This window comes from Nematolebias whitei, chromosome 22, assembly GCF_014905685.2.
Source record: "Nematolebias whitei isolate Nwh7 chromosome 22, NemWhi1, whole genome shotgun sequence".
Taxonomy (NCBI): Eukaryota; Metazoa; Chordata; class Actinopteri; order Cyprinodontiformes; family Rivulidae; genus Nematolebias; species Nematolebias whitei.
In genome coordinates, this window is record NC_056519.1 from 12,899,164 (window position 1) to 12,911,962 (window position 12,799).

Consider the following 12,799-nt stretch of genomic DNA (forward strand, 5'->3'; position numbering starts at 1 on the left):
TATGTGTATCTTGAATGAAAAACACACAATGTTTGAAAGTACACAAAATTAGTAATACTATTAAAGAACAGGTCTTAAGTATTTATGTTACACTATTTCCATTGCATTAAAGAGACAAATTGAAGAAAAATATTTAATAAACATGAGGGTTATGAGGGGGTCCCTGAAACTTTTTCTCCCCTGTAAGGGGTCCCTGAACCCCAAAAGTTTGAGAACCCCGGTACTTAATGTGAACTTTTATGTAGATGTCTTTATTGATTTGCTCTGTTTTTAGGCTTAACTGTTTTATATCTAGCAAATTAAAACAAATAATCAAATGTTCTTTGTGGGCAGAATTAGTGTTCATTAATCCTGTTCAAAGCACTGTAGTTTAAAATACAGTAATTTGTGGGAATTTAAAGTTGCTTGTGGTTTGACTTAATCTTGATCAACTTAAAAGGTCTGAATCTTTGTTCTGGTTTTATATTGCTTGTCTGTAGATTTTTTTTTAGCTAAAATACTAGCCTTGTTTGCAAATAAATATTTAACATTTATTTTAGATGTGTGGCAAAAATGCATGTAAAAGCTCTCACTAGATATTTGGTTTGACTGGAACAGTTTAAGTGTCTGGGGCGTCTCATTGTTAACAGATGTAGAAAAATATGTGCAGATCAAATGAGTATGATGTAACTAACAATTTCTAGAAACTGAGACACTAAACAAGGTTTGGCTTTGGCAAGGTCCTATATCTTTCTGACACTTGTTGTTGTATTAATCATTCCACAAAGCAAACTTGCAATATCATTTTTTGTAAAGAACTGTGTAACTTCATAACACAATTGCTAAATAAAAAAAAAAGTTTTATTATCGAGATAATATTGATATTAGGGTTTTGAGCATTTCTCTGATTTTCATGTGTCCATTTCCGCAGCATCGGTCACACAACACGGGAACCATACTTTGGAGAGGAGAATGGAATTGATTACCATTTTGTCAGTAACGAAGACTTTCAAAACATGATTTACATGGTGAGTGAGGTTTAAATTTGTTTTTGTGTCAGAAGCACAGAGAAGAAAAATGAACTTCTCATTTCCTTTTGGTTTATTGACTCAAAATAGTTTTGGTTATTGGTGCCATAAATCATTCATAGATATTAACACTTGTCCATATTTTAACTAAACATGCAGTGAGTTTTAATGTGAAAAGCTGTACTTTAAGGGTTGTAGATTCACACATCTCCTTCAGCAAGTTTCAAATTGATTTCACTCTCTGGCTTTGATGAGTTGTGTTGTTGGGATACTTAGTTTTCTTTGGGTGAATTGATTTCACTTTAACCGGCTGATTTTTTAAAAAGATACCTTCCACTAAATGAAGCTTCTGAAAAGCTTCTCGGGACAGACAGGATTAGTTTAATTTAATTTCAGGATGAATTATTAAAGCATCTCTTACAGCTCTTTCAATGCAGGTGATAATTAATAGCGTAAGACATTGACAAGGACACTGAAAACCATCAGTACGTTCACACTGGTAAAATTTTATAAAAACTAAAAAGATTGTTTAATGCCTATTTTATTTAAAGTTAAAAAACATTAAATCTTTAAACAGGTTTCTCAGTAAGGAAAATAAACTGTTGACAATTCAAGGACACATTTGTTTTTTATCTTGTCTCCATGTCAAGTTGTCTGGTGGGGGGTTATTTATAGACCTGGTCTCATAGTGATTCACACAGGATGGGCTTTGATGCAGATATTGATGTCTTTTGTCTTCTCTCCAGCAGAAGAGATTTTTACAATCTGTCCCTCCCCTTATTTAATTCCTGTATTCTTTTCCTTCCTCTGTTGCCAGAAATGTGTTTTATTGCTGTTCTATTCCTAATTTCGAACTCTTCAAACTCTCACCGTTTATGCCAAGTGTTGCATTTTAGTCTTCAGACGTGCTTTTCTGTACGCAGTCATACACGTTTTAAAACACTTGTGTTTGACATACAATTTTAATGTAAATTACATCTAATTCAATTTGTAGCGAGCTACATACAGTGCATTAATTTTCACTATTGTTACATTTTTTCCCCCCAAGAAACAAATAAATGTAAATTAAGCCAAGTTAGATAAGACTTTTTACTGCTGAAGGGAGCCCATCAAAGCAAACATTTTTTTTGTTGACATTACAAAACATTTTCTTAATTCTGCATGTCCTTTTTTTAATTGAGCACAGTAACTGTGCAGGAGAGAACATACAGTATCTCTCCAGTTTTAGCTTTTCTCCACTGGCTTCCTGTCAAATTCAGAATTTAGTTCAAAATCTTACTTCCAACCTACAAAGCTCTCAACAACCTAGCTCCATCTTATATTACAGATCTTATTGTTGCATATTTTCCCAACAGAGTACTTCACTCTCAGACTTCAGGCTTACTTGTAGTTTGAAGAGTTTCCAAAAGCAGAATGGGAGGAAGATCTTTCAGTTATCAGGCTCCTGTGGAACCAATTTCCAGTTTCTGTCTGGAGGGCTGACACATTGTACAGTTTTAAGGCTGGGTTTAAGACTTTCCTTTTTGATAAATCATATAGTTAGGGTTGGCTTGTTGTGCTGCCATAGGCTGAGACTACTCGAGGGAAAATAGACCACCTTTTCTAAAATGAATTGTTACAATTGAATAGTTTTCATTTGAAATTAATTCTATCTATATAATGCGATTATCGACCTGCCATGGTGTATCTCTTCCTCCTTCCTGTTCCTCTCAAACCCAGTTGGTCGAAGCAGATGCCGCTTGTCCTGAGCCTGGTTCTGCTGGAGGTTTCTTCCTCATGAGGGAGTTTTTCCTTTCCACTGTTGCCTTTATGCTGGCTCAAGATGAGAGCTTGCAATAAAGTTAAACTCAAAGCAGTCTGCTCCTCAGATAATTAATGTTATTCAATTACTATTTATATATATGAATGTGTCTGTTCAGTGCCCTGAGATGACTTCTGTTGTGACTTGGCGATATATAAATCAACTGACTGAACTATGAGAAAGAAGTCTAAACAAAACCATATTCAAGAATATTACATAGATTTTTAAAAATCTCATCACAATTATTACTGTTCTGTTTAAATATGCCTTAATTGAATTTTGTGTGTGCTAATTGATTAGCTAAACAGGTATTGGATTTGCCTTTAAGTTTTTTTCAAAGCAGTAAAGTTTGCTGTTCAAAGAAAACCGTTTTAAAAAGATGGTTAGCCAAAAGGACAGGGGGTCATGCGTGAGAAGTAACAACGATTATTACCCTTTCTACAAGGTCAAAAGTTCAATTCCCAGGTGGGTGAATGTCTTCGAGTTAAGTCTGACATAACATGCTGAAGTTATGTGTATGTATGTCTGCTGTGCTGTTATGTCAGGATATTGTTTTAATAAAAATGTCTTTTTTTCTTTTTCTCATTAACCTAAATTTGATGTAAGGGTAAATTTATCCAGACGGTCCGGTTTGGGGATCATCAATTTGGCCTCACCAGAGATGCCATAGAGACGGTGGCTAAAGAGGGACTGGCTTGTTGTGTGCATGTGGAGCTGGAGGTATGTGTATATAAAAATAATGTGTTGTGTATATAAAAATAATGTGTTGTTTATTAGGTTGCCTAAAACTACGTGAGACCAATTTACCCAGAATATTTAGTGAATTGTGATTGTTTCCAACGTATATTAAATAAAACAATTCAACTATAGTTTGCAAGCAACTTACTGTATACTGTTTTTGTATTGACGCAGGGCGTGTTCAGTCTAAAGAAGAGCTTCTTTGAACCTCGATACATCCTGCTTCTACCCACACAGCTGGAGAAATACATAAACCGCCTGAAAAGTCTGGAAGTCTATACTCCAGCGCAGATTGATGTTGAAGTGTCACGGGTGGAGCTGTATGCCAACACCAACTCACAACTCCCAAGATTCTTCGATTATGTCATTCCTTGTGGTATTGGAAAAAAAAAAAAACTTTTCACTAAAATACTTTTTTGTTATACCCTACATATAATTATTCAAATATGTCATATAATCAATTTAATGCCCATTGCTATGTAAGGTGTAATAATAGTCACATTTAATTATAAATAAACATGAGTTTTAAGATATTAAAAAACTAAATTCCAGGGTAGATATTTCAATTTTACTTATAAACTTGATAGTAATGCTATACTTTGAAGGTTTTGGCATTATTGCCCTGTTCACAGGCAGTTTGTCATTATGGTGTCTTGCAAAATGCAGTCCAAGCATAGTGTCAGATGGATTAGCTTCACCAAAATCCATACACTATACTTTAAATCCAATTACCACATGTATCAAAGACATATAGCTGCAGGATAGCTGTGTTTATCTTTCCTCGTGATAGCACTCAGACATGTTTGCTGGTTTTTAATGAGATGAGCGCACAGTGACCGTGAGACACTCATCATTTTTATGCACCGTTAGCTAGCACCTCATTACACTAAGGTCAAGATCTCCATATCTTTGATTCATGGCTGTTTGATGGTAGATGCATTTGGTCTATTGAGAAACAGATTTTTTTTGGTGTGTGTATGTGTGTAACTACACATGTGCTCAAATAGATGACTTGGAAGAAGCCTACCAGACACTGCAGCAGATGGTGAAGGACTACCTGTCGCTTGAGGAGGAGGAGAAGGAAGAAGAAAAGAGCAGAGGAGCATCCCCTGTTTGCACATTCACAGGTATCTCAGTTAAAGCATCAGCATTATGTTGATAACTGTCAAATAAGACACTGGCAGTAAAGTGCAGTCAGTGGTTTTTTCATGATTTGACCTTTTAAATTCAGAGGACCACTTCATCAGTTTTACATGTCCGTTTACACCAGTCAGCAACATCAACCACTTGCCTGGTAACACACTGGTTCAGCTGTCACTGATGGTTATTTTGCCATTAAAAACTTTAGGTTGATTGTATGTCATAAAGTAAGATCAAGAAAAATGCTGATTAACTGCTTAATTTAGTGATCATTTATGTTTATATTGTATCATTTCATTTTATATTTTTATGTGGTCATGGATGACATTTGGTGACTTTAAAACCAAAAAGGAACGTTTAGTAAGTCTCTTTTGTCTCCAGCAGGAATGTCAACCTCATCACGGTCTGGGACAGGATCAGGGACATGTACTTCACTTTCTGCATCACCTTCTGACCCCTCAGACTCCATCTACAGACCCTATGCAATCCAGGCAGAGCTAAATTCTCAAATAACCCCAGTTGTGAGTTTTAAAAAAATTAAATAAACAATTGAAACATTTATTGGTAAATTTAAATAAAATTTAAAACATTTTTAACAGACATTTTAAGATGATCGAACTTTTATTGACTCATTTTAATCACATCTTTAGCATTAAATTCTCTTTTCTGGTTCTTTCTGCAGGAGCTAGCTTCCATCAGGAAGCGAGAGCAGCTAGTGAGAGAAGCTATTGCTGGGAGGAGACCAGGGGTCTTAAGCCAGCTCTTTAAAAGGTACAAACAAGAGGCAGGTCCTCCACTACACTCTAGTGTTTAATTTTAAGTAGACACTTTCTGTTTGGCCAAATTGGTGTAATTGCAACACTTATCCCACAATAACTGCATTTTGATGGCTTGGTCAAGTAGCAGGTGTTCAAATTATTTAATTCAAACTATTTGTTAACAACATTGAGGATTTTTTCTTCTTTTTGACTGAGCTTTTTACTCACTTGTTCTAAAATACACAATCACTACAGTATATTAAACAATGAAAACACATGCATAGAGTATGTTTGTTTCTGTAGATTTAATAAGGTACAGTCTATTTAATTATAGTTTTGATTGTTTTTCTTAGTGTTTCTCCAACATCATCTCTACAGAATAAAGTTCCCAGTACACATTTTCCAGAGGATGACAGGTAAGTAAGTACAAAGTACACACAACAAACGACTTCTCATGCTCAGCCAATGCAGCTAAAAAACAACAAAACAAGGGGAAGAAAATGCATAGAATTACTCTGACGTGGCTTCAAATTTCATTAAAAGAACCCTATTGATGTATGTAGAGGGAGACCATTTTTTTTGTTATTCCAATCTGAAGGTTTTGGAGCTTTATTAGCATTCTTGACTCCAATGAGCAATTTTTTAAATACGGGCTCCTTTTTATAGACATTTTTGGTTCATTTTTAGGCCATGTGAGGACTAATCTACACATACACAGTTATACATTTGGTACACATCAATACACCGTCTCATAAATATAAGTTTTGTGGCTTTTTGCTGATTTGGATTCCCATCTGTACACTCTTAAGCTCAATAAACATGCTGCTCAAATCAAATCAAATCAAATTAAACAGACATACAGCAATTGTATTTTGTGCGATGATGGGTGTCAATGCAATAGCAACTGTAAAACTGCAGTTATTACAGTATCTATTGATTTTTTTTTATATGCAATCTAAAATGTGTACAGTGATTAGTACAAACTGACCTGTGATGTGGTGGTGGTGGTGGGGGGGGGGGGGGACAAGCTTAGCTCATTCTGCCGTCAGAGTCGGAGTGCAGTTTGCATTACTCACCCGTTCAGTATTTCTGTGAAGGATTCCAAACATCCGTCTGCTTGTTAGGACTTCTCTTAAAAGGGATGTGTCTTCACCTGTGGATTTCTCTCACATTTGTCACTGACATGAACAGATTATCAAACAAGGAGCTCAGGCCTCACATTTACTCCAGCCCAACACTTTTTCTGAAATTTATGGATGCCTATTTATTTTTGTTTTTATAGATATATATTTTACATCTGTTTGTAGTTAGCTTTTTATCGCTTTATGTCATATTAATTTCATAGCATGGGCATTTCTCCATAACTGTTTTGTTTCATAATGTTGTGATTTTATGTTTACCTTGTGGGTTTTTGTGCTTTTGGTTATTTGGCATCCCTTAATGGTTGCTTTTTGTCCAGTTTTCATCACTTTGCATCTCATTGATTAGTTTCTCCTTGTAGTTCATGTTTCGTTTAGCCATGTTGTGTCTTTAAAAAATTGGTGTTAAAAATTGGTCATATCGCATTTTCATTTATTTTTACTCTCTTGTTTTCTGTTTTCCTTGAAATACTTGAGATTGTTGTGTTTGCTGTTTTGATTGTTCTGGGATTAGGCTGGGATTAAGCTTGCCCAGTTAACCTGTTCATCAATATACTCCTGTTAACAAAGAATTGTATTTTTCTTATGGTATTTTTAATTCATAGAGAAGTTTAGATGTGCAAAATAAACAGTAGTTACATGTAATTGTTTCTACAAAGAGCCGTCCTCACATTATTATCACATTAGTGGTTTGCTACACGAACATGATGGAGAGTCCAGGAGGAACACTGATACTGGACGCTCAAAAGTAAAATGATGTTAAAACCAGTTTCCACAAAGGTTTTTCTTTGAATAAACTTTTGATTATTTTGCTGCTTTCCCCTTTTACAGCCATATACTGGTATTTATGTACATTGTAAATGTGTATTATGTGTACATATAATAAATGAGTATACTGTAAATGTGTATTTATGTATGCATAAAGAGGAGTAGACCCACAGGCCACAATCAACAACCTGATCAACTTTATGCGAAGGAGGTGTGTTGCACTGTGTGAGGCAAATGGTTGTCACACCAGATACTGACTGGTTTTCTGGCCGCCCTGGATCCCACCCCCCTAATAAAGTAAAATTGCACATTTTTGAGTGGACTTTAATTGTGGCCAGCCTAAGTCACTTGTACAATAATCATTCTGTCTGAGCAGCATCTTGATATGCCACACCTGTGGGGTGGATGGGTTATCATGGCAAAGGAAAAATGCTCTTCAGCTCACACAGAATTACACAAATTTGTGAACGATATTTGAGATTTTTTTTTAAAAACATATTGTGTACATGGAAAATGTTCAGAGCTCAGCTCATGAAAAATGAGAGCAAAAGCAAGAGTGCTGAGTTTATGTTTTTGTACAGTATATTTTGCAACCAACATTACACATGCCTTGATAAAATCTTATATCTCTACTTGTGTCTTTTTTATCTATGTATTTTTATTTATTTCCTTGATCTCTTCTTTTTTGTTGTTGATTTATTAGCAGCTCAGATGAGTCTTGTGCCAGCTCAGCTCTGTCTGTTCCTGGTTCAGATGGCAACTTAAAGAAACCTCTAAATACCTCTGTCCTGGTTCGTCGCATGGATGCACTCGAAGGTTATTGTTGCTCTTTAAGAATATTTTAAGATGTCGGAATCTTGTTACGCATTTGGCAAAGAAATACAAGAAAAACTTTTTAGTTCATAAAAAACTGTTTTGCTCTGTTGTTTTATTTGAAATACTATCAGTTCAGTTCAGTTTATTTATATAGCACCAAGTCACAACATAAGTCATCTCAGGGCACTGAACAGAAACATTCATATATAAAATAAGAATAATAATAATAATAATATATAGACATTGTAGCGTACCCTGGGTCTTCCCCAGGGTCGCCTCCCAGTCGGACATGCCGAAAGCACCTCTCTAGGGAGGCGCCCAGGGTGCATCCTTACCAGATACCCAAACCACCTCAACTGGCTCCTCTCGATGTGGAGGAGCAGCGGTTCTACTCCGAGTCTCTCACGGATAACTGAACTTCTCATCCTATTTCTAAGGGAGAGTTCAACTACCCAGCGAAGGAAACTCATTTAAACCACCTGGATGTGCGATCTTATCTTTTCGCTCACTACCCAGAGTTTGTGGCCATATAGGTGAGGGTAGGAACATAGACCGACAGGTAAACAGAGCTTTGCCTTACAGCTCAACTCTTGCTTCACCACAACGGACCGGCACAGTGTCCACAATACTGCAAACGCTGCATCAATCCATCTGTCAATCGCACGCTCTATTTTTCCCTTTCTTGTAAACAAAACCCCAAGATACTTGAACTCCTCCACTTGAGGCAGAACCTCACCCTCGACCTGAAGAGAACAGTCCACCCTTTTGCGGCTGAGGACCATGGCCTCAGATTTGGAGGTGCTGATTCTCATCCCCCCCGCTTCACACTTGGCTGCAAACTGCTCCAGTGAGAGCTGAAGATCACGGCACGATGACGCCAACAGGACCACTTCTTCTGCAAAGAGCACAGATGAAGCCACCAAACCAGACTCTCACAGCCCACTGGATGCACCAAGAAATTTTGTCCATAAAAGTTATGAACAGAATCGGTGACAATGGGCAGCTCTGGCGGAGTCAAACTCCCACCATGAAGGGGTCCGACTTACTGCCGACAATGCGAACCAAACTCTCACATCGCTTGTAAAGAGACCAAATAGCCCGTAGCAACATCACCCTCCTCCCTCCACACCGGAAATGCATTTATTCTGAAGACTTCTGTGGACAAAATAAAAAATGAGCTCAGTGTCCCTTGTCTGGACATGGGTTGTTACTGGGGCCCCACCCTGGAGCCAGGCCTGGTGACCAGGTCTCACCCACGGGGCATGGTCGGGCACAGCCCGAATGAGCAGCATGGGTTTGCTTTCCTGCAGGCCCACCACCTGCAGGAGGGGCCTCGTGTAACCAAAACTTTACATGCAAAGAACATTCTAGAGATCTTTATGAGTTTTCATATCTATGGATTTTTATACATGTAATATATTAATGTTTCTGTTCAGTGACCTGAGATAACTTCTGTTGACTTGGCACTATATGAATAAACTGAATCGAAGTAAACTGAATTGAATTGCAGGTATTAAGTTAAATATTTTCATTTCAGACAACATGCCATCAGACATCATTTCCAACACTCCTCATCCAACAACTGATGAATTTCCTGGAGTTGGGTCTCCCTCTTCTGACGGTCGGCCAGGATCCAAAGCTAAGATCATCCTTCCTCCAATCTCTACTGGGCAGAAAACCCCTGCAGTCTCCAGTCCAACTCAATCTCCTATACTCAGCCCAGACCTGGCAGGGGAAGAGGCAGGGACTGCAAACATGGAAGAATAGTTTTGAAGGAGGTACTTAAACCAATTTTACAAATATTAAAAGTTTTCATGATGGTAAAATTGTTTAAAATAAAGTACGGTACATAATATTTAAAATGATAAAACTAGCTAAGCTTCTGTAAATGTAAAAGCCAACAGTCAACCACAAAATCAAATTTGTCACTATTTTACCACAACATACACAAGCTGTGATTTAATGCATCCAAGTCAAACACTTGAGGTCAGATTTCACTGTCAGAACTTGCTCATATCTGCTCTGTTACTCATGCTGTAACATGTCTAGATATTTTTCTGTGATGCGTGGTGAGTGATTATATTTATTACCATAATACAAAGAAGCTACATCCTAATTACTTTCAAAGATGTGCAGTAATTTTTTTTAGATAATTGCATGAATAATAGCTGTAAGGAATAATTCAGGCTGCGCACAAGTGTCATGATAAATAGGATAGTGGTTTAAAAACAGCTCTTATGCTTTTTTGCGTTATAACAAACACATTCATGATCAAATGTACTAGAAAAGAATTGTATGTGGGTACATGCCATGTTTCTTTAGTAAAGCAATTTCTTTTTAACAGTGAAGTACTAATGTATTTTCTGCTGCTCAGTGATCTCATCAGCTCAGCTTTGCCACTGCAACCCAGATACTGATCTTTTATGTGCAGCATGAAGCTCTTGTCATTGAATGATAAATACATCATTAATCTTTATCTCTTCCACGGGGATTATTCATTCAACTGGAAATGCATTCATATGGAAGTGTTTGACAGGTATTAAACATCTCAAACAAGTTATTGTGTTTTTGACAATTTAAATGCTCCACACAGCCATGCCTATTTATGCTGTGGCACATTTTTGAATTTTCCATAACAGTAATTAGTGATTTTCAGCTGACAGAAATTGTCATCTGCCACAGATGTATGCATTGCTTATTAAACTGCTCCCTCGGCCAGTTGGCTTGTAAGCACATGTGGGTTTACACACACAGTTTGTGTCCTTTGTTTCCTGGACTGTAAGTGTGTAAGCAGCTCAGTACATACACACACACACACACACACCTGGCCATTCATCACTGTCTATCTTCCTCTGAGGCAGCAGATGTTGCAACCCCATCATAATTCTTTGGAAGTTTGAAGCCAGGCTGTGTCTTAAGGGCTCCTGGGGTCTAACCTACTTACACTGCAGCCTGAACCTCACTCCAGCCTATCATTGAGTAGCATGTTGTCTTCCTGTGCATTAACATTGCATCTGATAGGTATGTATTCAAGGCCTGTTCAAAATATAAAGTGAGATAAGTAGATACTTCTCTGCTTTTGCTGATTGCTGATGTATGCTTGCCCATTTTCAGTGTTTAAGATCTGAAGAAAATGTCTCATCAATCATACAGTATGTGCAATAGAGTTGTTTTATATTGATATATTTTCTTCTGTGCATCAGAATCATATGTAATACTAATTAAACCAAACATTGTTCTATGCACAGCATTGTAAATTCACTCACTCATCCTTTCTCACTCCACAACCAAACTAAATAAATATGTCACAAGCTGTCAGCATAAGTCCTCAAAACTAACATATTTCTGTCCCTACATAACATTTTCAGCAAAAACACACTTTTCATCTGAGTTTAATGCATGGAGAAGCAAGTTATTCCAACGCAGATATGCAGCAGCACGTTATCAATTTTCACAAAGCTACTCGAAATACATTTTTTATATGTGTAAGACTCAAGCAATGAAAGGAATGAGAATTAGTCTATATTTTCATTCCAGAAGGAAATGGTAAAACGAAGCAGAATTGAATTGTAAGAAATGATTGGAAGCACCAACACATCAGTTTGACTAACAGCGGATTTCTATTTTAGCTCTGGCTGCACATAGGTCATGAAAAGTTATCTTCTGTGAAAATCAGCAGGATAGACATGTCTCTGTAGCACTTGCTTATTCCTTAATGTGTTGCCCTATATCAGTTTAAGCCACTGTCCTCCATAGTACCTTGTTAATTATGGATCAAGAACCATGTCTATACTATAAACAAAGTCCAGAAACTGATTTGAATTTTAAATGATAGGTCATAAATTGATATTTTATTCAAATACAGACATGAAGTTAATCATAGACTTACTCAGAGATTAACTCGTCGTAAATTCAGTTGACCATGTTGACTATGAGCTTCTAAAGCATGTTTACAGTGGTGATTTGTTTCTGGATGCAGGATTGTAGACTTGAGGGTTATCCTTTGAATAACCCTAATGGAAAAAAGAGGAAAGGGTTTATTTTTATAAACCTAAAATCAACTTTAGAAAGAGTCAGTGAAAGTAAAATGGTTTAACCTTTATTTTGTGCAAAAATCAATGAAGATGTCAAGCTGAAATTTCCACATCTTTCCTAGAGATTAAATTATTTTTTATTGTATTTTACCTTAATACTCTTTTTTTTTTTTTTTTTTTTTTTTTTTTTTTTTTTTTTTTTTTTTTTTCCAATAGGATAGAAAGAAAGAAAAGACAAAGTAAGACTCCAAAATATAAGAAATATATACAAATAGAGCACACGTCAAAACACCCGGCCACTGTCTGTTCACCTGCAAAGAACATGACAAAACATAGCAACAAAATACATATGTATAAAGAACTTAAAATATTCATGGCTTTGCAGTAAGTTTCCATAAATATATATACCCATACCTACGCCTATATACATACATACATACATACACATGAATATACACTCACATACATATCTATATATCTACATTTAAAGCCTACATAAACATCCCTGCTTCTATTTGTGTGTGGTTGTGAGCATGCATAAGTGTATAAGGCTTCTCTAATAGAACATTTATTAGTAACTGTGAAGCAGCAGAGACCC

General features: G+C 36.5%; 1 protein-coding gene across 1 annotated transcript in view; it reads left to right on the forward strand.

Moving 5' to 3' along the window:
- Positions 1-12,799, forward strand: part of lrguk (leucine-rich repeats and guanylate kinase domain containing) — a 21,479-nt gene that overhangs the window by 3,975 nt on the left and 4,705 nt on the right. Inside the window, exons 9-18 of the mRNA XM_037696168.1 lie at positions 598-665; positions 911-1,007; positions 3,415-3,528; positions 3,721-3,922; positions 4,554-4,681; positions 5,052-5,207; positions 5,369-5,457; positions 5,798-5,860; positions 8,055-8,167; positions 9,705-9,945. Coding sequence (XP_037552096.1) covers positions 598-665; positions 911-1,007; positions 3,415-3,528; positions 3,721-3,922; positions 4,554-4,681; positions 5,052-5,207; positions 5,369-5,457; positions 5,798-5,860; positions 8,055-8,167; positions 9,705-9,934 — 1,260 coding nt within the window. The 3' untranslated portion in view covers positions 9,935-9,945. The remainder of the gene's footprint in view (positions 1-597; positions 666-910; positions 1,008-3,414; positions 3,529-3,720; positions 3,923-4,553; positions 4,682-5,051; positions 5,208-5,368; positions 5,458-5,797; positions 5,861-8,054; positions 8,168-9,704; positions 9,946-12,799) is intronic.